Genomic DNA, 25106 nt, shown 5'->3' with positions numbered 1-25106 from the left:
GTAATTCTTATCATCCAAATGACCTTATCAAAATATCTATAGGAGTTATTGCGTAGGATAGAGTTCATTGAATTAGTTATTTGTTCTCTGTTAAGAATACTGGCTTTCATGAAAACAGTGTCTTTGTGTACAATTTCCCCTCGCTATGGTAAATCCGTCTTACTTAGAAATATTCAATTTCAAATTTCAAATTCTGATGAATATTCATCATTCTACCATGGTTATTGTGAATATTCATCATTCTACCATGATTATTGTGAATATTCATCATTCTACCATGGTTATTGTGAATATTCATCATTCTACGATGGTTATTGTGAATATTCAATGGTAAGCTACTAACGTCAGCATGATTTAATACCAGAAAAACCAATTTCTTTTTTCTTTGACGTAATGCAATGTTAGAAAGCTGTCAATACCTAGAAGAATTCAGTTCTCTAAGACGATCGGGGGCCACGTCTGGGAGTTCCCAATCTATTCAAAATTAGATCTACATATATATAGATCCGTCGCGCACTCGCACGTATTAATCAGATTGGGTAGTTCCTACAAGTCAGAGGATACACATGTATATACACGTACTTGTATTAGCATATCTGTGTAGCTATGGTCCTTTCCACTAAAATATTACGATTACTTACTAAAGATGAAAATTCTAAAACACTATTATATTTTTTATACTTCATGCTCATATATTTTGGGTTGAGCAAAACTCATTATGTACATTGGGGATGAAACTTGATTTTCAATCAAAGCACATAACTACACACAATTGAGTATAAAACAGAGGCAAACTTATTTCGTGGTAGAATTTTTTTTATGAAAATGGTTTTTGTTCTTTGTGATTTTTGATGCCGGTAGAGGGCGTTTTGATTGTTCCCTGCTTATGATGGCGTATTAAGGAATAGCGAAAATATAAAGATATTGCGCAATCATTGATTTTTGTTTTTTGTTTTAAAGTTTCCACAAAAGCCTGTGTTGATTCATTGTGACGTGACATAATTAATTTCAGAGAATGGTTGATTGAATGAATATTGTTTAACGTGCCGCTTGAGAATTTTTCACTGATACGGAGACGTCACCTTTGGCGGCGAAAGGCTGCAAAATTTAGGGCTATGCTCGGCACTTACGGCCTTTGAGCAGGGAAGGATCTTTAATTATCGTGCCACACCTGCTGCGACACGGGACCTCTGCGGTCTCATTCGAAGGAACACCCCCCCCCCCTCCTTAGTCGCCTTTTTTACGACAAGCAAGGGGGTACTGAGGACCTATTCCATGCGCATAGCCAGAAAGAAAATGAATTGTACGTTAAGTACGGCAAAGGGTCTTGTGGCCGCCTTGAGGTCCTGGAAGTTCCTGGGTTTTACGGAAAAATAACCTTTTTTTTCTTCATTTGTTTGAGTGCATAGTTGATAATTTAAAATTCAAAAAGGACTAAATTTGATTGAATGGGCGTTTTGATGTTGATTAGATAATGAATCGGAACTGTATAACGCAAAGTTATTTTTGAGGCACAAATATTTTAACGACAGAGCTCTCTCTCTAAAATGATGTGTACGCAGTTGCGTACTTGCGGATAGATACGTGCCTGTATTATAACTCGGATCCCCAAGGGAGTCAGAGGATGGTGACATGGATTTAGAAAAGCTCGTGTCGTGATCCAGAAAGAGGAATCTGTAAAAGTACATAGATGTGTATATAGTATCTGTACCACAAAGCGAATTCGCCTCAAGAAATAGCCTTAGTCACGGAGATACCTTTGCCACCGGTCTCCAACGCCAGCAGTAAATAAAGTACCACATCTAAGTACCGGTGCTAGGGACCACTTAGGAGTGGGCTCTTTGACTCCTTAACACAGGTTTATTTGTATGTTTTATGCACCATTCAAGAACTTTTCACTCATAAAAAGAGCTAGGTATCCAGCCATAGGTAAAGCGACACAAATTGTGACCTATGCATAGGGTTCAAGGTCGATCAGCGAGGGTTATTTTCAGTTTCCATGCTCTGATCTAAATGGCCAACAACGACAACTTTTACTTCTAATGCAGAGCACTGGTCGAAGAAACAATGCAAAAACCTCAGGTTTGGGGTGGCCTGTGTCCAAATTCACGAGCTGCCTTTCATCAATGGCAGCTATGATGTCGTGTCCAGAGTTAAATGTCGCACCGTTTATCATGATCGATCGAATCGTATGAATATGTGATAAGACGTTTACAATAACTGCCCCATGGACTTTGGTCAGAATAAGTAAGTTTTACACCTAAAGCTAGTAGCATGTCGACATGAGTGAATAATTCTCGAACGGGACATAAAACAGACTTTACACCTAAAACTAGTGGGGGGGGGATCTCGAATGGACATAAAACAGAGTTTACACCTAAAACTAGTTGGGGGGGGGGGGGTATCTCGAGTGGATAAAAACAGAGTTTACACTTAAAACTAAAGGGAAAAAATCTCGAGTGGGACATACAACAGAGTTTACAACTAAAACTAATGAGGGGAATCTCGAATGGACACAAAACAGTTTACAACTAAATCTAGTGGGGAAGGGGGGGATCTCGAATGGACACAAAACAAAGTTTACAACTAAATCTAGGGGGGGGGGGGTCTCTAGCTGCAATAATGTAGCCCTCTCTGATTTTTTTTTTTTTTTTTTTTTTTTTTTTAGGGAGAGGGCTACAACTCCTTAGGATCTCCGTAATGGTGCAAATGCGGGAGTGATTCACTCCCGCAACATTTGCGCTCATTCTAAACATTTCCTGACTTTCTTTACGTAAATAAAATAATATTCTATGTTTCTTAGTCAATATATAAATTTACAACCTGCAACTTTAGATTTGTGAGGCTCTATTCTACCGTTTTCAACAATTTCGATACATTCCAATTCCTCGATTCATATTTGTGCGCCATGTTTGATGTACTGAAGTTTCAACTTCCGATTGACAAGTCATTTGCATATGCCATATAAGGTAGTATTTACATCAATGGACAAGTATGGAGGCAAAAGTTATTTCGTCGGTATTGAAAAGGTTTGAATTAAATATCAAGTTAAAAACCGAACAGCAGAGTGTAAAATCTTTCTGCAACAATATGATTTCCTTTCTTTGTCGAAGTGGCTCGAGTAACTACATTTTCGCGCTGATTGTCAATGTTTAGACTTTCATTAGATCCACCTACGAGATCTCGCGATAACAAGCATGGCGGAGCAGACGAAGAATTTTGCATGCTGTACATTATATTTAATGAAAAACACCTTTATTAGACATGCCCGAGCACAAAGTTGGTACTCCTTTTGGTGTAAACAACATTTGGGACTAATACACAGAGTTTATTATCGGTTATTCATAAAATTATTTTGCACCATTACGGAGATCCTATGGAATTGTAGCCCTATCCCGAAAACGTCAAAATAAAAAAAAAATTGGATAGGGCTACATTATTGCAGCTAGGGGGTCTCGAGTGGACACAAAACAGAGTTTACACCTAAAACTAATGGGGAAAACCTCGAGTGAGCATAAAACAGAGTTTACAACTAAAGCTAGTGGAGAAAATCTCGGATGGGACACAAAACAGAGTTTACACCTACATGTAAAACTAGTGCGTGTGTGTGTGTGTGTGGGGGGGGGGGGTCTCTCGAGTGAGACACAAACAGAGTTTGCACCTAAAACTAAAAGGGAAAAATCTCGAGTGAGACCAAAACAAAATCAAAAAACAAAAAAAAAAAAAATCAACCGGAGTTTAAAACTAAAACTGGAGAAATCTCGGACATTAAACAGAGTTTACACCTAAAACTATTGGGGAAAATCTCAAGTGGGACATAAAACAGTTTACACTTAAAACTAATGGAGGGATCTCGAGTGAGACATCAAACCGAGTGAGACATCAAACCGAGTTTACACCTAAAACTGGTGTGGGGAAATCTCGGGTGGGACACAAGAGTTTACACCTAAAACTAGTGGGGGAAGAGCATCAAGTGGGACACAAAACAGTTTACATTGCGTATTGACAATATATGTGATTTTGACAACAAACAATGGTGGAAAACTGTGAAATGCTTCCTATGCCTCAATAAAAAGAATGACGGCTTACAAAACCCTGCAGCAAACGATTATAGTGGTGACATCCAGCTCCTGGCAGGCATCATTAACCAAACGTATGTGTCGGTATCAAACAATCTAGAACGACTCTATGAAACCAGATGAATTTATAATACCCTTGGAATCTGTTTGCAAAAAACAAAGAAACATAAACCCTAAAAAAGCTACTGGACCTGATAATCTACCAAACTGGATCCTAAAAGAACTGTCGGATATCATCGCTGAAACAATATGTGCCATCTTTAACAGTTTGCAGAGGGAGGGTATTGTTCCAGTGTTGGGAAAAGGCTGACATTGTCCCAGTTCCAAAAAATATTCTAGTAAACAATCCAAAAAAAGATTTACGCCGAATCTCGTTAACACCCGTGTTAGCCAAACTCTTGGAGATTTATCCTGTGCAATACCTGAGGAAAGTATGTCCAAGGATTGACACCAGTCAATCTGGTGCAATACTGGGTAGCTCAGCAACACATGCTCTCTTGAAAATCCTCCAACCAACCTGCAAGGAGCTAGATGACAGCAAATACTTTGCGTGATTCCTACTAATTGATTTCAGCAAAGCGTTTGATCATATTCACCATGGGAAACTGCTGGAAAAATTACAAAATTGTAATGCTGATCATGTAATGATCTAAGTTTCCTAACAGATCGTGTGCAGCGAGTAAAGATTGGAAATGAAAAATCAGATTGGGCAACTGTCAACGGAAGAGTACCAGGAAACCATCAGCGGACCAGAACTATTTATCCATATGGTGGAGGATCCCCAAACGGATATACCAAATGATAAATTTGTGGACGACACCACCTTCATTGAAATTTTACGAAAACGTGAAAATTCTCAGAAGACATCCTCCATCAAATCAATCATGGAATGGTCTGCTGTAAACCAACTGGGCATAAATGCATCCAAAACCAAAGAAATCATCGTATCTTTTGGGAAAGACCCTGAAGTGGAAAATCTTTTTATGAATGGAACAGAAATAGAATGAGTGTCTGAGAGTAAATTACTTGGTGTTATTATTAGTGAAGATCTCAAATGGGGTAAACATCAATCTAATTAAAATTAGATCTTCCATCCGCTTCCCAGTTTTCCACGCGACGTATCGAAAACTGGGGAGCGGATGGAAGATCTAATTTTAATTAGATTGGGGTAAACATGTGAATTATGTAACTGAAAATTAAGGCATCGAAACCCTTATATTACCCACGTCAACTCAAATATTCAGGTTTATCTGAGAGTGACCTTATAAAGGTTTAAAAATCACTCATAAGACCAATTTGTGAATATGTATGCCCGGTGTGGTCAACAGGACTTCCGACTTCCCAATGTAACCAAATAGAATCAATCCAAAAGAGGGCTTTAAACATTGTACGATCATGTGACTCATATAAAAATGCAATGGAAAATCCCAATCTTGAAATTTTGCTACCAGAAGGAAAAAAATATGTCTAAAACTTTTCAGTGAAATGGAAAACCCATCACATCATCTCCACGATCTTCTCCCGAAACTGCAGGAAAACAAATACCATCTACGAAACTCATCAAAATACGCTCAACCGAAATCCAGGACAAATCGCTTTAAAAACAGCTTTGTGCCATGGTGTATTAGACAATTATCTTAAACCCACCTTGTTGACACCCTTTTAATCAAAATATTCACATGTATGTCTTAATCAAAATTATTTTTTATGACCTATATCATATCAAATTTTTATAGCATTTTAAAAACAAATCTTAACCAAATTATTAATGATAAATTTCCTTTGAAAACACCATTGCCCGTGTAAATCTATGTTTTATGTTTTATGCATGTTTTCTGTATTTATCTGTTTTAACTTTGATTAGTGTATTCTGAGTACACCATGTACATGTACTTTCAACTATTTGGTTGCAAATGAAATAGATAAATCAATCATATTCATACGAATAAATTATATAAACCTCCTTTGCCGCCTAGGAAAAATCATAGATAAAAACAAATTTTGAAAACCCTATAAAACCTATGGAAACCTGCGTTTCCGCGGCACTATTGCGGAGTAATAAGCAAAAATTGAGTGGCGGAACCTCACTCTTCTGTGTATTAAATATGAATACCTTTTTGATGGATTTTAGAACGAAGAACTAAACTTACTGGTGATAGAAATGTTAATAGAAAACTAGAGTTGCTCGTGAGAGTGTGCGTTAGAGAGTGACCACTCAATAATGATCCTTCTATAATCGAACACGTTTGCCAAATACTGAAACCTCATTGGCTGCAGCTCAAATAACAACTGAAGCCTAGTAATAAGACACTTCCGTAATATCATTTACATATTGCCAAAGGACAATTATTTTTCTACGTAACTCGATTTTTTTTAAAATTTCAAAATCGTGAATATAAATGTCTAACCGCAAAACTTAGAGATAATGATAAAAAAGATTAATGACAAATACCATTTTGAGGAAGTGTTTTGTATTGTACACATTACAAAAGATGACACCAATATTTTCACATATACCGCGTGAGTAAGTACATGTTAAAGGGATCAATCTTGCATGTGAGAAGGAGGGTAAGTATATATGATTCTTTTTACTCGTATGATAACGCACGGTCATCGTCGGAAACCCACGGTCGGTCGTAATACGTTTACCTCCCGTGGGACACAACGCCGATATTTTCGCATAACTCATTAAAATGCATGACCTTACGTGACCTACCGAGGACCAATGGGAATCGCCGTAAATATTCCAGGAACTCAAAGTTTTAGCAGTAATGGCGGCGCCCATGAAAGTGTGTGTGTTTTGTTGTGTACCACTATCAAAGATATATACATGTTGTTGAAAACTCCAGATCTGGCACCCAAAAATGGCTGCTTATTTTGGCTACTGCTTCATTTTCACATGTCTCCCCCCCCCCTCCGCCCCTCCCGCTTTCAGAAATCCTAGATCCGCCACTGGTATGTTTATTATAATCACTGCTATATAGCAAGTGAATAAAAAAATAAAATCAGTCATGCATGATACAATTTAAAAATTAGATGCAAATTTAAATCAAAATATGGTCTTACAATCCCGTTCACATGTCATATTGTAATTATCGTAGATGAGACTTCAATTGTGATTGTAAACACGAGAGAAGTATGTAAAGAAGGTCATAATTACTTATTCAAATTGTGCCGACAACACAACTGGAACAAATTATGGAAGTAACTTAATACGCAAGTAAATTTAACATACATGTAGCTATATAGGCCTATAAACCGATGAAATATCAAGTCTGTTAAAAAATCACATTGCTCACGTATGATGGATAAAAGTGGCGAGACTACGAGTTCTGAACACGTAAACCTGTACATAGACTTGTACGCAGTAGTAAACGCTTGGTAACACAGCCCCCCCCCCCCCCCCCCAGTCTTTATAGACACAAATACATCATTCGCTTCAATAATACAGATAAAGCATCTCGCTGAAAGCTTTGTAACTTCCAACTTAAACGTAATCAAAATCTTCGGTTCGAAAGCTGTTTTCTATGCTCCCGAACACTGAAAATAAAGGGACTTTTTACTGGTTGAATATCGCAATAAGGAATGGTAAAGCGACCAATCGCATATAGAAGCTGAGACGCGCCTTCCAGCGAAAATATCAGCATTTTGCCCTACGGGAGGTAAACGTAGTGTGACCGACAGTGAGTCAGGGGTCGAAATTAACTTTTTCTACCACAGGCTAATTTTAGCCTGTGGGTAAAAAATCCACAGGCTAAAATGAAAACCTACAAGCTAAAATGAAAATAATGAAGCAGCGCTCTTTTTATATATATATATTTTCAATCAGTGATTTTCCCCATCATTACTGAGCCTAGTGGGTCAACAGGCAGCGTTTGGACAAGACACTAAGTTACGTAAGTCATATGGTGCAATGTCTAGGTCTCTTGATTATTGCACATCTAACAGTCTAATCCACGACTTGTTTACCGCAGGTCTAGATCCAGTCTTCCAATTTCATGCCACATCAGGGTTGTCACTAGTGATTTTTTAAAGCGAATACAGGACTCATGATTTTATAAGCAGCACGATCACGAGTCCTATGACGTTTTTGATAATCGTCTACGTGGTGAGAAATGCACCCGTGTCGTCACTACAACCCGACCTCAATATGACAATGACATTCTCATGATTCTGATAAAAATAACTACCGGAAGACTTGGTAAAACATAGATTCCGATATTTTTTTGTAGATAAATGAATAACGAAAACATCATACTTGGAATTATTCAATTTAATCACCCCTATAGGTGAACAGGACTCGTGGCACATGTCGATATGCGATGTCTAATCTCTAAAGCATTTGTTTGACTCCGAGTTTCTTAAAAAATCATAAAAGAAAAATCCGGATAAAAACGGTTATTGAAATCGGTCGTTCATGTAAGCGTTTGTATGATTCAGAGTGCAAGTTTGAGAAAAGCGAATAGCGCATCACCGTATAAAACGGATACGATACGATCATAGTTTGTAAATCACCACTCGCTAAGATTTTCGAGTGTCCATTATTTTTACTCGCTATTTTTCAAATGTACTCGCATTTTGCGAGTATTTCTCGCTAATTTCGACCCCTGGTGAGTTTCCGACGATGACGCACGGTGCACTTTGGAGTTATCATTCTTTCTGTTGCAATATCGCTACGACCAGTAAGGTGGCATACATTAGCCGTCAAAACGCACAAAAAGTAACTGTGTTTTAGTCCTGGACTCAGTTGATAAAGCATTATATCAACAGTCGCAGTGTATTTCCTGTTTAATTTCTATTAAGATCCATTGGTTGTCACTGACACAGGTTTTTTTTATCTACTTGTAGTTCGATCCGTTTACAGTACCGTATGTCCGCGTATAAATAGATGTACATTCCACGAACTCCGATTTGAAGGAAACGCAGTGCACAGTGACATATACGGTAGTTGAACTCGTAATAAAGAAAATTAAATATTTATTTTTGGTATAGCGATTTATTTCGTGCGTTAAGTCTTTGTACTTGCCATCGTTCAAATAAAGAAATCAAACATGGAGACAAATCACTGTCAGGTGATTATAGATCCACAAAAACTGTCTTTCTTTTGTTTGTTAAACGGGAGATAAGGTCGCAAACATTGCAGAATCAAAGTACTAAAATTGTTCGTTAATTTCTTTAAAAAAAAAAAAAAAGATCTGCTTCGTAGAGGGCCAACATTTGTTTCGAAGTGACCCATTTTGATATTCTTTTTAAAATTGTGTTCCTAAAAAAAATCGAGCTCATGACAACATCGCTTTGAACAACCAACGTCATTACGTAGTAGATATCCAACTTTGATAACCTAAAGATCAATTGATATGAAAATTATACGGACGTGATCTACTTCAAATCTGTGAACATTAAATGACCATGATATGCATGTATATTCTGTCTATTGTTTGTTTACTTTTTACAAATTGAATAATCGAAAGGAAAGTTATATATCTTCGATGAATGGCGATAACTTTATCGAAAATTTTCTTAAACCGAATTATGGTTTGGACTACGGTTATAAACACTAACTTATCTTTCTGACAAAAGAACTGGATCATCGTTTCTTCCCAGAATCCCCTTCTAGATATATGTCGATAATAAACAAACACACGTGTAGGTCGGATGGATAAAGATGTAGCGTAACTGATTTTCAGTTTTGTATTGACTTTTATAAAAAAAAAAAACAAAAAAACAAAAAACAATGCTCATAAACTGAGGTTTTTCCTCAGTTAGAATACATTTTATTTTCGGAAGAAATTATCACATTTCCCCAGGCCATGAACTCTATTTTCAGAGCTCATGGATAAAAGTAAACAAATAGAAATCGGTAAATTGATACGCCATTTTGAAAATTAACAGTGGTAAATCCTATAGCAGATTGGGGCACTCACTTAATGAGATTTGACTACGTCACCTCGTAAAAGAATGCGCAACCCGCTGCTTTTTTTGTGTGATGTTTGCGACCTTCATCTCTCGATCAACAAACGAAATAAAGCATTTCATGATCTAAGCATCATAACATAGATAACATTATATCGATGACGCTTAATTATTATTCCTCCATACATGTATCTGCTCTCTCGTTTTTCAGCTTTTCCACCGTCAACTTTTCATATTTTTGTAGCAATATTCCATTAATACGACCTGCATAATTATAGGTTTGATTCGATACGCGAGAGCATGTTCTGCTTATTATCAATTTATAAATCGAGAAAGACAAATAAACTGATGGTAGAGGAGTTTTAACAGTCTCTTTTAAAATCAGCATTTCGGAAATTCTATGGTCGTGATAATGATCGTATTTTATCAATACAACCAGATATGGGGACAAATGCTGTCAGACGTGATCGTTATAATGATCTAATTTGCATATACAATATACATGTATCACTGGGTAGAATACTGTCAGACGTGTTTCACACCAATTGCTGGCCGCGTTGTTTACATACTGATATTAATAATTTTTTTCCGCGTTCCGAAGTATAACGGAAAAATATTGTATAAACGGGTTTTTAGTCATGTGATTTACATGACTGTATGTTATTCGTTGGCTGATAATTTTCAGTCAATGAAAATGCTTGTAACGCATAGTGTTCGATTGTATGTCGAAGGTGGTCATTCTCTAGCGGCCTTTCGAGCTGTGAACTCGAGTTTTTTCTTATTTTCAATATAATGAAAACGTTCTGAAATAGGATTTGCAGTAGTAAAGGATGCCCAGTTTTCAGAGTTTTTTGGTCCCAAAATTCAAGGGGTTTCATCTCATTTTTTCCCCTGGGCTTCGTATATTACATAAATTTTTCTCCATAGAATATTCGAGAATAAATATGTGAAGATGAATCTTGCACAATGTATAGACACGTACTGTTATGTTTGATGAATATGCATTATAAGTGGATGTCAAATATTAATAAATAGTCTGCGTCTAATAACTACGGCGGGCTGTCGGCAAAATATTATAATTTTGTTTTTGTCATCAGATATTGGAACCGCATGCGGAAGGCCGGGGTTCGAATCCCGGCCGCGACAGACCCAAATCATTAAAATAGGTAGTGACAGCTCCATCGCCAAACACTCGGCATCAGGTCATGGGTCCTCGGAGATGACCTTAAAAACGGATGTCCCGTGTCACAGTAGGTGTGACACACTAAAGAACCCCCACTGCTCAATGGCCGTAAGCGCCGAGCATAGGTCTAAATTTGAAGCCCTTCAGTAATCACCGGTCGATATGAGTGAAAAATTCTCGAGCGAGACGTTACGCAAGATACAATCAGATATGGGAATATAGTGGATACCTACGGATTACTCAGTTTACCTGATCAAGTTATACGGCTCACGGCGGATGTGACCGGTTAACAACGGAGGTTTAGCACCTGATCCCACCTGGTATTTCCAGGGATCCCGGTTTGTCCTTCTGTTAATATTGTATGCTTGATAGGATTTATGAGATTGATCACTGTTCGAATATATCAACAGTCATAATCTGTATGTGCTGCACACGTACTTGTTTTGACAGTGAGAAAATACATTAATTTTGTTCTTTACTACAATAAATGTGATTTGTTTTGAGATTTGTGCATACAAATCTTAAGACAAATTGCATATCAGAAACTGTTTCTTGTCTTAATTGGGGAGAAAGGAATTAGTTTGATTGATTAAAAATAAGAACGTTAAAAGTGTGTGGAAAAACCTGAAGGACAACGTGTGAACCGTCAGTTTACTTTGTTTGGACAAACTATTATATCACTTATACACCTATTTTATCGTGGACATTTAACTACCGAGTTCTATTTATAACTGCACAGGCATACTCTCAAGTTCACAGTGATTCTACAAACTAATAACCATGGTCCTCTGCAAAAAGTGGATTTATGCTAAGACATTTACCGGGGCTCCGGAAGCCGGGAACTTTACCCTGGAAACGGAGGAACTTCCCGATCAGCTGAAACATGGAGGTAAATATTTTCTACCTTATCAGCTTATCACTCTTCACGCATTCGACCATTTAACAGTTTAAGATCTAGTACAAAAGCTTATGCCTCTACACTGACTAGGCTGACGGTCTGTGTCTTTCACCAAGTCCCCCGAGAAGTATTTAGTACTTGATAATAAAAAAGTATATGTCAGAGGCGGATCCAGAAAATAATTCAAAAAGAGTTCAACAGCACTTTTTCCTTTCCGCCAGATTATTACGTTGAAAATAAAATTCAACTCAAAGTGATTAGTCATATCTAATAGCAGAATTAGGGGGATAGACCCTAGTTTTTCTACTAAATAACTAAGGAGGGAGTACCAATTCTGGTTCTGAATAGGTATATGTAAAAACTAAGGAGGAGGTATCAGTTCTGTTTCTGAATAAGAATTGAGGAGTGGGTACCAAATGTGTTACTGGATGTGATTGTGGCCGCACAACTACTTTTCTAAATAAACGTAAAGACCTTCTTGACCGGATTGATATGTCGGTGCAAGCTCCAATGTTCAAGCTACAATATAGCTGACTTGTATACTGCATCGACACTAATCGTAAAATACAAATTACTTTTTAAAAGGGGATGGGTCACAGATACTAATTTCCTGAGAATTGAATGTTCTGAGTATACCGAAAGTTTGATCAATGTATAATTATACGTATAAAAATGTATGATATTGATATTGTAACAAAGCCTCTGAAATTACGCATCTCATTAATCATTACCATGTTTACCTCCCAGGCACAGGCTTATGAAATCATGCTCTTTGACATTACACATAACATAGCATGTTCAAATATATAATATTGCAATGACCTTAACGTTGCATTAACACAATTTGATAGACACATGCATATACACGATAACAGAGGATATGTACGATACTATAAGATAAACATCTATGTATATGATATGGTAACATACATACACGCACACTTGCATGATTCGATAAGTTAAACATATACACACTTGCACGATTCGATAAGTTAAACATATACACACTTGCACGATACGATAAGTTAAACATATACACACTTGCACGATTCGATATATAAGTTAAACATATACACACTTGCACGATTCGATAAGTTAAACATATACACACATGCACGATTCGATAACTTAAACATATACACACTTACACGATACGATAAGTTAAACATATACACACATGCACGATTCGATATATAAGTTAAACATATACACACTTGCACGATTCGATAAGTTAAACATATACACACATGCACGATTCGATAAGTTAAACATATACACACATGCACGATTCGATATATAAGTTAAACATATACACACTTGCACGATTCGATAAGTTAAACATATACACACATGCACGATTCGATAAGTTAAACATATACACACTTACACGATACGATAAGTTAAACATATACACACATGCACGATTCGATATATAAGTTAAACATATACACACTTGCACGATTCGATAAGTTAAACATATACACACATGCACGATTCGATATATAAGTTAAACATATACACACTTGCACGATTCGATAAGTTAAACATATACACACATGCACGATACGATAAGTTAAACATATACACACTTACACGATACGGTAAGTTAAACATATACACACATGCACGATTCAATATCTATTTTGCGTGTTTTGATATTTGGTTTATCCAACTCGTTGATTTGGTGTATTTATTCGTGAGGTTTTCCGAGCAAATAAATACACCATATCAACGAGTTGGATAAACCAAAATATCAAAATACGTAGTCATGGATGTTCTATTTATCTCATACGTCTTCTTTTCGCTTAATTTTGAGATGATCCCCAGTATGGTAGAAACAGCTGATTCAATTTGTTTTGAATCCGTGGCTCAGACTTCAGTCTTCCTTACGCGGGAAAAAATAGTGCGCTTATAATCCATTCATATACAGTACAAAAGGATATTTTTATAAAAGAAACCATGGATGAAAATTGTTTTAGAAGGAATTATTGTTTATAATTAATAATAGTTTTGCCATTCCAACAAAGTAACAACTATTGACCGAATATTTATTTTTTGACGTAGGCCAGACCTTCTGATGAAAGTTTGATGTCGTCATCTTTTTGAAATAAACATGTGTAACAACGATGAATGAAAGTAATATTTTAATGCAGCGTTATTAAAATATTTACGTAGTTTCTTTGGATCTGAGGGCGAGAGGAAATCCTGAGGCACATTAAACAGGCCTAGGCCTAGTAACTAAAGCTGTTGTAATTTGTTGCATTCAATATGCTCCAGAAAAAGAGACTGTTTGTGAATACTTGGTACCGCAGCATGACAAAGTACTTTCGATTATGATTGTCCTGTAGGCGGCCGATTCCTTGTCGATGATAATAGTGTGCACATATTTTTGTTTCCTGATCGTAATTTTTGAGTAGTTACAGATCGAGTTGGCATTTTTTTTATGGTCAGTAACTTGCATTATGTCAGTGGGGGCAACATCATTTTGATTTTGCTATAAAATAAATTCTAAATAAATACAGAATAATAAGTTTTACGCTTTATTTCATGCATGGATATGCATAAACACAGAAAATATGTCATCCAAGCGGGGACAGTGTCAAAAGTAGTTCGGATCCGAAATGCTTTATCAAACGGGCGTGTGGTAAAGCTAATGCTTTATTTCACTCTCAATATACACCACACGTATGAGATAAATGCATATACATGATATGATAGAATACAGCCTAGAAGTGTACCTAGGTATCTACATGTAGCTTATCTTATAATGCCAATTTATCAAAACATAACGGTTCTCAGTGTCAGTTCTTTTTTTCTCAAAACATCTTATCAATTCATCATCATCATTACATCCCCACGTACAAGTACATAAATCAGGACTTACATTTAAAAGAAATTATTTCTCTAGGTCCGTGATTTCGGAAATCGTGGGTGTTTAGTCATAGCGTACACACACGATATCATGGGATACACACATGATACGATAGGATACATTCACGATGTGATAGGATATAACAGGGATTTTCCACCCTGTTGTAGGGGTCCGAAATTCGGCCCCATTCCCAATGCAAAATAGTAGTATTTTTTCCCAATTTGTCTACAAAATTTCCCAATTAAAGTCAAATAAAAAATTGTCTTGTTTTGCAATATTGTCATGGGGAAAGTGGAATGATTCAAAGAAAAAGTTATCAAATGAAAAAATATATTTAATGGTTTGACACAAATTGTGGACCAGAGGCCCGAGACCACCAAAAGTTCGGAAGGTCTACCTGAAATTTTCGCCCGTCGGTTCAAAGTTCAAAGTGCAGTATATTAACTAGATTGTTCATTTTCTTTGAAAATACATGTTACATGATTCTATTGTCTTCAAATTTTCTCCATAAGAATAATTCAGCAGCACTACCATCATAGTTCATTATATAGAACACTCTAGAAATATCGGCAACTGTTCGATAAATCCGAATTTCCTCCATTTTTCTCTTTGATTAATACGTGCTATATTGTTGCTTCACTTATTGTACCCACTTCCTTAACCTATCTGAGAGTTATTAGGTAGATATCATATATATTTAGAATGTATTTTCAGTGTACTTTGTGTGAAAATATATATATTTTTTTTAATCTTTGAAGCAGCACACTTTGTTTGGAGAGTGTAATCACCAGAAATGATGATATTGTATGCTGCATTGTATAAAGCAGCATTAGTTCAAATTTAGCTTACTTTTATCATTAATATTTACATATATACATTTAGAGATATATTTACTGTACAAAATGATTTTATTGGATGTGAAAATATAACTTCCCAAGCCTGGTGTTTTTCTTACTGATTGAACAAGTGTATTGGCATTGATAGTATCACAGAGAGTTTCATGATGAACTAGGTCATGATTTTAAAAATAATTTATATATGGTTGGGCTGTTTATGTCAATTAAGAGCAATACAATATATATTGAAACTCCATGATTGAATCTAAATTTAATTCAACTTTTATTTAATTTCCTTACTTTTAATATATATTTCCATTGATTTTTTTTTCTATTGAAAAAAAATTTCATCTAGTATTCAAAAGTATAAATACACAATATTATTAGCCATGGTGCACGTAAAATGGGGAAAATGCTGTCTATTTTCTATTCCTGACATTTTTGAAGAACCATCTGAGAACTAGAAGCTAGGGTCACTTGGAAATTTGAAAGCTGGTGTTCCGTCAGTCCATGTGCCATTGAAAAATAGTTTTAAGTGTCATTTAACCCTGATTTTATTGAAAAAAGCGTATTTTAAGAAATATGTTGTAAAACTGTGAATTTCTAAAATTCCCAATTTGGACAAAATGCTGTTAAAATTCCCAATTTTAATGGCCCAGGCCCCATTCCAAAAATGGTGTGGAAAATCCCTGTATAAGTACGATACGATACGTCCATGATACGATGGGATACTCACACGATACGATAGGATACACACACGATACGATAGGATACACGCACTATACGATAGGATACACACACGATACGATAGGATACACGCACGATACGATAGGATACACGCACGATATGATGTGACACGATACAATTGTCAGGAATAGCATTATGGGTCTTGTAGATAACTACATTTACATACGCTTATTTCTATAATCTCTATCTTGCAACAAATCTAAGATGGGTTGGGTTTTATTGTGTATTGACGATTGGTTTGTACTGCGGTTATTAATTTCGGCAACTTTTTCATATTTACAGATGTAATAACAATAACTCTAATATACACGATGCCTGTTTACATCATGCAAATGATTATATTTTGTAGAAGTGCTTTGTGAAGCTGTCTTTTTGAGTGTTGATCCTTATATGAGGTAATAATTGATGATGAAAACAAAAACGTATAAACTATGTGAAATGTCATTGCTGTAAGTGATGCAGAGTTAATAGAAAGGGACGAAGTGCCCATTTGATCTGCCTGTCAAATCTTTCAGGTTATTCCCGGTACCGGTGGGCTCGGTAATGATGGGCGAACAAGTAGCCAGGTAAGGACAATTCTTTTACTATATAATGGTTAGAGAATTGGAAATTCTGTAGGATTTTAAATAAACCGAAAGAGATTTTACTGAATTATCTATAGTTTTTGAAAAAGGTTATTACTGCTTACCTCTTTAAATACCGGTATTCAATCTTTGCTATATATTTACGGTTTCTGATCAAAAAGGTTTCTATGTCCATTTTCTACGAATGTTATTACTATTTCACTGTCCTTACTGCAGTTCTGATTTCACATATTTTACTAACAAAGAAAACATCCAAAATCAAATTGCTCACCAGTGAGATAAGATACGATTAAAATAAAAGATACATCACCCCACCGTGGACGACAGTCTACCTACAGGACTATAAATATACTTATTACTGAATGGACTATAAATATACTTATTACTGAATGGACTATAAATATACTTATTACTGAATGGACTATAAATATACTTATTACTGAATAAACTATACATATAATTATTACTGAATGGACTATACATAAACTTATTACTGAATGGTCTATATATATATATATATATATACTTATCACAGAATGGTCTATACTTAAACTTATTATTGAATGGTCGATACTTATACTTATTACTGAATGGCCTATGCATAAACTTATTACTGAATGGCCTATGCATAAACTTATTATTGAATGGCCTATACTTATTACTGAATGGTCTATACTTATACTTATTACTGAATGGTCTATACATATACTTATTACTGAATGGTCTATACCTATACTTATTACTGAATGGTCTATACCTATACTTCTTATTGAATGGTATATACCTATACTTATTACTGAATAAACTATACATAAACTTATTACTGAATGGACTATATTTATACTTATTACTGAATGGCCTATAAATATACTTATTACTGAATGGACTATACATATATTTATTACTGAATGGACTATACATACACTTATTACTGAATAGTCTATACTTATACGTATTACTGAATGAACTATACATAAACTTATCACTGAATGGTCTATACTGATACTTATTACTAAATGGACTATACTTGTTCTTATTACTGAATGGTCTATAGTTAAACTTATTACTGAATAAACTATACATATACTTATTACTGAATGGTCTATATATATATACTTATCACAGAATGGTCTATACTTAAACTTATTATTGAATGGTCGATACTTATACTTATTACTGAATAAACTATGCATAAACTTATTACTGAATGGCCTATGCATAAACTTATTACTGAATGGCCTATGTATAAACTTATTATTGAATGGCCTATACTTATTACTGAATGGTCTATACTTATACTTATTACTGAATGGACTATACTTATACTTATTACTGAATGGTCTATACTTAAACTTATTACTGATTAAACTATACATATACTTATTACTGAAAGGTCTATATATATACTTATCACTGAATGGACTACACTTATACTTATTACTGAATGGACTATACTTGCACTTATTACTGAATAGACTATACTTAAACTTATTACTGATTTAACTATACATATACTTATTACTGAATGGCCTATACATAAACTTATCACTGAATGGAATATACATATACTTATCACTGAATGGACTATACATATACTTATTACTGATTAAACTATACATATACTTATTACTGAAAGGTCTATACATAATACTTATTACTGAATAAACTATGCATAAACATATTACTGAATGGCCTATACATAAACTTATTACTGAATGGTCTATACATAAACTTATTACTGAATGGTCTATACTTAAACTTATTACTGAATGGTCTATACTTATACTTATTATTGAATGGACTATACTTATACTTATCACTGAATGGACTATATATATACTTATCACTGAATGGACTATACTTATACTTATTACTGAATGGACTATACTAAAACTTATTACTGAATGGTCTATACTTATACTTATTACTGAATGGACTAAACTTATACTTATTACTGAATGGACTATACTAAAACTTATTACTGAATGGTCTATACTTATACTTATTACTGAATGGACTATACTTATACTTATTACTGAATGGACTATACTAAAACTTATTACTGAATGGTCTATACTTATACCTGAATGGAGTATACTTATACTTATTACTGAATGGACTATACTTATACTTATTACTGAATGGTCTATACTTATACTTATTACTGAATGGACTACACTTATACTTATTACTGAATGGACTATATCTATACTTATTACTTAATGAACTATACTTATACTTATTACTGAATGGACTATACTTATTACTGAATAGACTTGATTTATTACTGAATGGACTATACATAAACTTATTGAATACTTCTCTATATATGTAGGATAAGTAAGAGCGAGAACACGGATTATCCAGTCGGAACCTACGTGAAGACTATGGACGGCTGGAAAACTCACACATTGTACTCTGATGCCTCCAAACTCACAAAAGTACAAGACCTGGGTGACCTTCCCAAATCCCTAGCTCTTGGAGCCTTAGGATTGCCTGGGTATTGTTCATGTAATACAATATCAAGATATATATTTACTGAAGACAGTTAGTGATATTTCTTTTTGAATGATTGATATGCAAGTTCCGAGTTAGTAGTAGTGTCATGATAATAAATATTTGTACATGTACTACCCATCTCTTATGTACACATAAGTGTACCTTTCGTGTCTCACCAAACGTAAGAGTTCAATAAAGGGGTTTAATTATTTGTCAACTCAGAAAATTGCATTTTTAAGGAGAGACCGTGCCTGCTAAAATGTTTAAAGTTGAAAATGCATATTAGACAAATAGATATGATGAAGAAAGTAATATGAATACTATTGCTTGCTAGATTGACGGCCTACTTCGGGTTTCTGGAGGGTTGTTGTCCTAAAAGTACAGACACTGTCTTCGTGAATAGCGCGGCGGGAGCGGTGGGCATGATTGTTGGACAAATCGCCAAAATTAAGGTACTTGAATAACCATGGCTTATAAAAAATCTCTTCTGTTTAGAGATTGGAAGTTTTGATGAACAGGTCAGGTTTCACACAGACATGTCTCCATCAACACAGTCGAGAATTCGAAATCAAAAAGCCTGTTTTTTAAGTTATATGACCTTGAATGTTTTGTTTGTAAGCCAAGTTTGCATTGAACAGAAATGTAGCTTGGTGGGTGTTTACATTTTAGTCCCCCCTTTTACATTTCTGACATAGAAGCTCATGCAGGTTAGCGCTCATTTTTCATGCATACGCTTTCTTTAGTCTGTCTTCGGTTTCATTGGTATTCCTTTAGGATAATCAAAACCCTTCACCAAATGATGAAATATGAATAAAATTATCATACGATTACTACATTTACTTCAGAGATCCTAAGATTTTAAGTGTGAGTTGTTTTCAGGGTTGTAAAGTGGTGGGTAGTGCCGGAAGTGACGAAAAGTGTAAGTGGTTAAAAGAGAGTCTAGGGTTTGATGAGGTGTTCAACTACAAAACCAAACCGCTAGAGGCCGCTCTTAACGACCACGCACCAAACGGGTTGGACTGCTTTTTTGATAATGTAAGTATCTGTACATTAATATCACTGTTCTATAAAATCTTTTTGTAATGTACAAAGGATGATCGCAGACGTGTGTATACACACACACACACACACACACACACACACACACACACACACACACACATATATATATATATATATATATATGCGTGTGTGTTGTTATTGCATGCGTCTATATTTTTAAGAAGTTATGATCACATAAGAGAGAGAGAGAGAGATATTAGAGAAGAAACCCTCCGGTTGAAAAAATCTCGAGACCGGGCACGTTAACGTATTCTGCAAGAATTTGACGACGAAGTTTTTTCTATTCTATTTCAGCGATTGTTGTCACGTGACATATGAACGGTGAAGATAACGAACAGTGATCAATCTCATAACTATATAAGCAATACAAAATATAGAGAGTTGGGCAAACACATATACAAAGTATATTTCCTCTTTAGGGAAAGTATCGCTAGTGTAAATGAACCTGACGTCAAAATATAAAATCTACAAGAAAACTATTGAAGCAAGAATAGTCTTATGATGTCCTGGGGTGTATTGTGAAGTGACTATCATCTGCTCCCTGAACTATCATGATAGTTGACTAACACGTACAGCTGTGTCTTGTTTTATACATTGATACATAATATGTTATACCCCTTATATAATAGTTCCTATGTAACTCTATACCAAACAAAGTCCAATATGTTTTACTGTTCCAGCGACTGTTGAACTGGAACTGTTAAAATCGACTGTTGACCGACATGGATTCATATTGCGCTAAAACGATTTATCTTTCCTGTCGTTTCGTAAACAAATATGACCAATAACGACGCTTTGTAATCTCTTGCAACCAGACGTTTGGTTGTCTCCGTAAATATCCGACGAACAGAGAGTCTGGTAAAGACACGCGATAACGTTTGTAACGTCAAACCGAGGCTTACCAAAATATCAGTATCTAATAGATTGGTTGATTCAACACACCTCCAAAATAACGACTACCGAAGAAATTTGTAATAGACTGAATGTGCCATTTAAGCTTGAGGATTTACAACTAGAGTGTTTATAGAAACTGTTGTGAAAGGAGAGGATTTATTTGCTGTTCTACCCACGGGAAATGGTAAAACCGTTTTACCAAAATTACTTCGGGGGGCAAAAATGAAAGTACAATCTCCAGCCGGCAACGATCGCAATTTTTCTCTGTTGTACATGTAGTAATGATTTCACCATTAATATCACTAACGAAGGATCAACTAATTAACATTAAATTCCGGATTTGACTGTTTCTGTCGGGGAGAATCAAACCGAAACTAAATTAGCGCTTCCTTGCGGTAACAATTATTTTCGTGAATCTTTACCAGACTCTCTGCTCGTCGGAGATTTGCGGAAACAGCTGAGTGCCTGGTTGAATGAGACTAGATGCTTTGACAATACATCTAAAGACTCTGAGGAAATGCAGGCAATACTCGAAAGCAGTGATAGCCTATATGCGATAATGATTTTAAAATTGTTTCCAATATGGGTATACCAAAACAGCTGTTGACAGAGGTCTCGGGCAACAGTTTGCACACCAGTCCGACAGATCAACTGTTGCCCTCAACCCCAGTCAACAACTGTATAATATTACAATTTTCACAACATTGTGGGAATTTTTATAGATTGGAAAGATAGAGCACATTTTTGATCAAATACCAATTATTTACGGAATGTGTATTTATACTCATAATAGTGATCAGTGACATATTTATAAAACAAGCGAAAATGTGGTCAGATAATGTCTGCTTTCTTATATTTCTAAATGAAAATATCAGTAAGATATTGTACCTTTGATTGTATTTTGGGGAAATGGCAGACACTTTTTCATTTAGTGACATTATAGAAACAAACCTGAACAATGTTATGGTCATTAACATTTTTTGGACAAGAATTTGTATGTTAAGTTATTTTTATCAGACATTGAATCATTTAGAATTTCTGAAGATTTCTTTAGACATATATTGTTAATCTACCAAACAGGGGCGGATCAAAGTTGAATTGTCCTATGAGATAAAAAAAAAAAACATCCTTGCAGGTATCCTTTGAGAGCAAGAACTTCATTGGGGGCCGGTCCTTTGAGAGCTAGAACTTCTTTGGGATGTTCTTTTAAAGCAAGGACTTCTTTGGGGGTGTCCTTTGAGGGTAAGAACTTCCTTGGATTGTCCCTTGAGAGGGTAAATATTGCCTTGGATTGTCCCTTGAGAGGGTAAATACTGCCTTGGGTTATCCTTTGAGAGGGTAAATATTGCCTTGGGTTATCCTTTGAGAGGGTAAATATTGCCTTGGGCTATCCTTTGAGAGGGTAAATATTGCCGTGGGTTATCCTTTGAGAGGGTAAATATTGCCTTGGGTTATCCTTTCAGAGGGTAGATATTGCCTTGGGTTATCCTTTGAGAGGGTAAAGACTTCCTTGGGTTGTTTATTGAGGGAATAAGGACTTCCTTGGAGTGTACATTGAGAAGGTAAGGACTTCCTCGGGGTGTCGTTTGAGAGAGTAAAGACTAACTTAGGGTGTCATCTAATGGGGTAAGGACTTTCGTGGGCATGCCAGGTCAATTAACTGTCGTTTATTTCATAGGTGGGAGGAGAGGACACTACCATCGTGATTAAACACATGAACAAATATGGCAGAACCGCGATTTGTGGAGCTATCTCACAATATAACAAAAGTAAAGGAGATAAAGGTCAGTGGAGGTGGATCTCAGTGTGTACAACTCTAAAGATTAAGTTAGTGGAGGTGGATCTCAGTGTGTACAACTCTAAAGATTAAGTTAGTGGAGGTGGATCTCATTGTGTACAACTCTAAAGATTAAGTTAGTGGACGTGGATCTCAGTGTGTACAACTCTAAAGATTAAGCCAGAGAAAATATCTGTATATATATTTTTTTTATCTCACATTCAGATATTTGTTATACAAACATCATATTTACAGTCTGATCTGGTAAGAGTTGTTGAAAAGATTAGTAAATGGCGCGAGTTGGTGTACATGCACAATGCGCATATATAGTACAATTTGAATTCAAATAACGATGACATGTTATTATTTTTATGCAATAGAATGTTTCACGGTCATTCTACACAGCTCATTTTTTATTCCGAATTCTATTTTTTTATTCAAACTTTTTACATTGATTCGGCATTTTGATATAAGACGTGGTGTAAGTGAGATTTCAACTCAGAAACTTCGGCGCACGAGGTGAACCACTATCGACGGAAATAATGAATATTATGTAAAACTGGGTTACGAAAACAACATCATTTCTTACAGGCGAATTGCCATACAGTCCAATTCTAATGAACTTGTTACGTGTTGAGGGGATACAGATTATGAACTACGTTCAGAAATGGCCAGAAGGATTGAAACAGATGTCGCAGTGGATTAACGAGGTAAAGCAATCGTATCTCTGATTCAAAAACTGGCAACTGGCTCATCTCAGAAAACTAGCAGCGATTGAACGGCCGATAGTTTAGTTTTAAGAGTATTGCCAATCCTGTTTGTGTTGCCATACAAAATGATAAACCATTAAGCATCAATAAATCAATTGATTTCACTTTTCAATAAACTTAAAAACGAAAACAATTTTTTTCCAAATTGTAGTAGCAAACATGGTGTATATGGTAGGCTGTTGTTACTGTAGTGAAATTTACGGATTTGCAGTACAGTGCATTTTCAAAATAAAGGGGTCCTGACATGCCTTTGATTCTGAGCGATTAAACAGTTCGAGAGCGGACAACTTGTTATTGCATAATTGTTTAGATTTTCTTGAAATCCTACATAGAACAGATTGTTTTTGATAGCTGTTAATTTGCTCAATAAAAACTTATTTAGCATTACTTAAATTCGCTTTCCCTTTCTCTTTGAAAATCGTTTGGAATAAGCCATAAGCCGGAAACTCACTCTATGTGTTCATGTTGCATGAATTACAAGTTCCATCAAATGAAAACTGTAAATTGCTTTCTTTGTTTTCCATTAAATACTCAGTTTTATATTACGCGTACATGTATATATTGATAATGAATGGGTGAATTTTCATTTCAGGGAAAGATTAAATATAAAGAGACGGTAACAGAGGGCTTTGAAAACATGGTTTCTGCATTTATAGGTCTCTTCTCAGGCCAACATGTGGGAAAGGCTATTGTAAAACCATAAGTGACATATATAATAAGGAAACCGCGAACAGTGAAATAAATAAATTTTGATTACCGACAAAGTTCGTGTTCTTGATTGTTGTTTTAAGTATTCTTAGAGAACAAAATCACTCATGTTGAGAGATTACCAGCTGTAGGTGAGGTGCCACAAATATTCTGACCTATGCATAGCACTATGGTCGAAACATTAATTAAAGGTAAGTTATTGTGCCAACACGCACCGTACTGTGATGCGACAGCTCCGTTTTTCAGGTGATATGAACAAGTGAAAATAACGAACAGAGACCTTC

General features: G+C 35.5%; 1 protein-coding gene across 1 annotated transcript; it reads left to right on the top strand.

Annotated features, from left to right (window-relative positions):
- Nucleotides 1-11344: 11344 nt before the first annotated feature.
- On the top strand, nucleotides 11345-24878 carry LOC130048317 (prostaglandin reductase 1-like). Its single transcript, XM_056144909.1, has 10 exons — nucleotides 11345-11513; nucleotides 11915-12064; nucleotides 16878-16923; nucleotides 17044-17094; nucleotides 19448-19612; nucleotides 19946-20063; nucleotides 20491-20646; nucleotides 23246-23351; nucleotides 23936-24054; nucleotides 24707-24878. The coding sequence occupies exons 2-10, from the start codon at nucleotides 11956-11958 to the stop codon at nucleotides 24815-24817; spliced, it is 981 nt and encodes a 326-aa protein (XP_056000884.1). The 5' UTR covers nucleotides 11345-11513; nucleotides 11915-11955; the 3' UTR covers nucleotides 24818-24878.
- The last annotated feature ends 228 nt before the right edge of the window (nucleotides 24879-25106 follow it).

The sequence above is a fragment of the Ostrea edulis genome, chromosome 7 (assembly GCF_947568905.1).
Source record: "Ostrea edulis chromosome 7, xbOstEdul1.1, whole genome shotgun sequence".
NCBI classification, from domain to species: Eukaryota; Metazoa; Mollusca; class Bivalvia; order Ostreida; family Ostreidae; genus Ostrea; species Ostrea edulis.
The sequence above is the reverse complement of the archived record's forward strand: the minus strand, read 5'-3'. Positions and strand labels throughout refer to the sequence as shown.

Coding starts and splice junctions, on each gene's coding strand:
- LOC130048317 (XM_056144909.1), top strand. CDS start 11,956: ATGGTCCTCTGCAAAAAGTGGATTTATGCTAAGACATTTACCGGGGCT. Junction 16,924..17,043: donor AGTGTTGATCCTTATATGAG/GTAATAATTGAT, acceptor CAAATCTTTCAG/GTTATTCCCGGTACCGGTGG. Junction 17,095..19,447: donor ATGGGCGAACAAGTAGCCAG/GTAAGGACAATT, acceptor CTATATATGTAG/GATAAGTAAGAGCGAGAACA.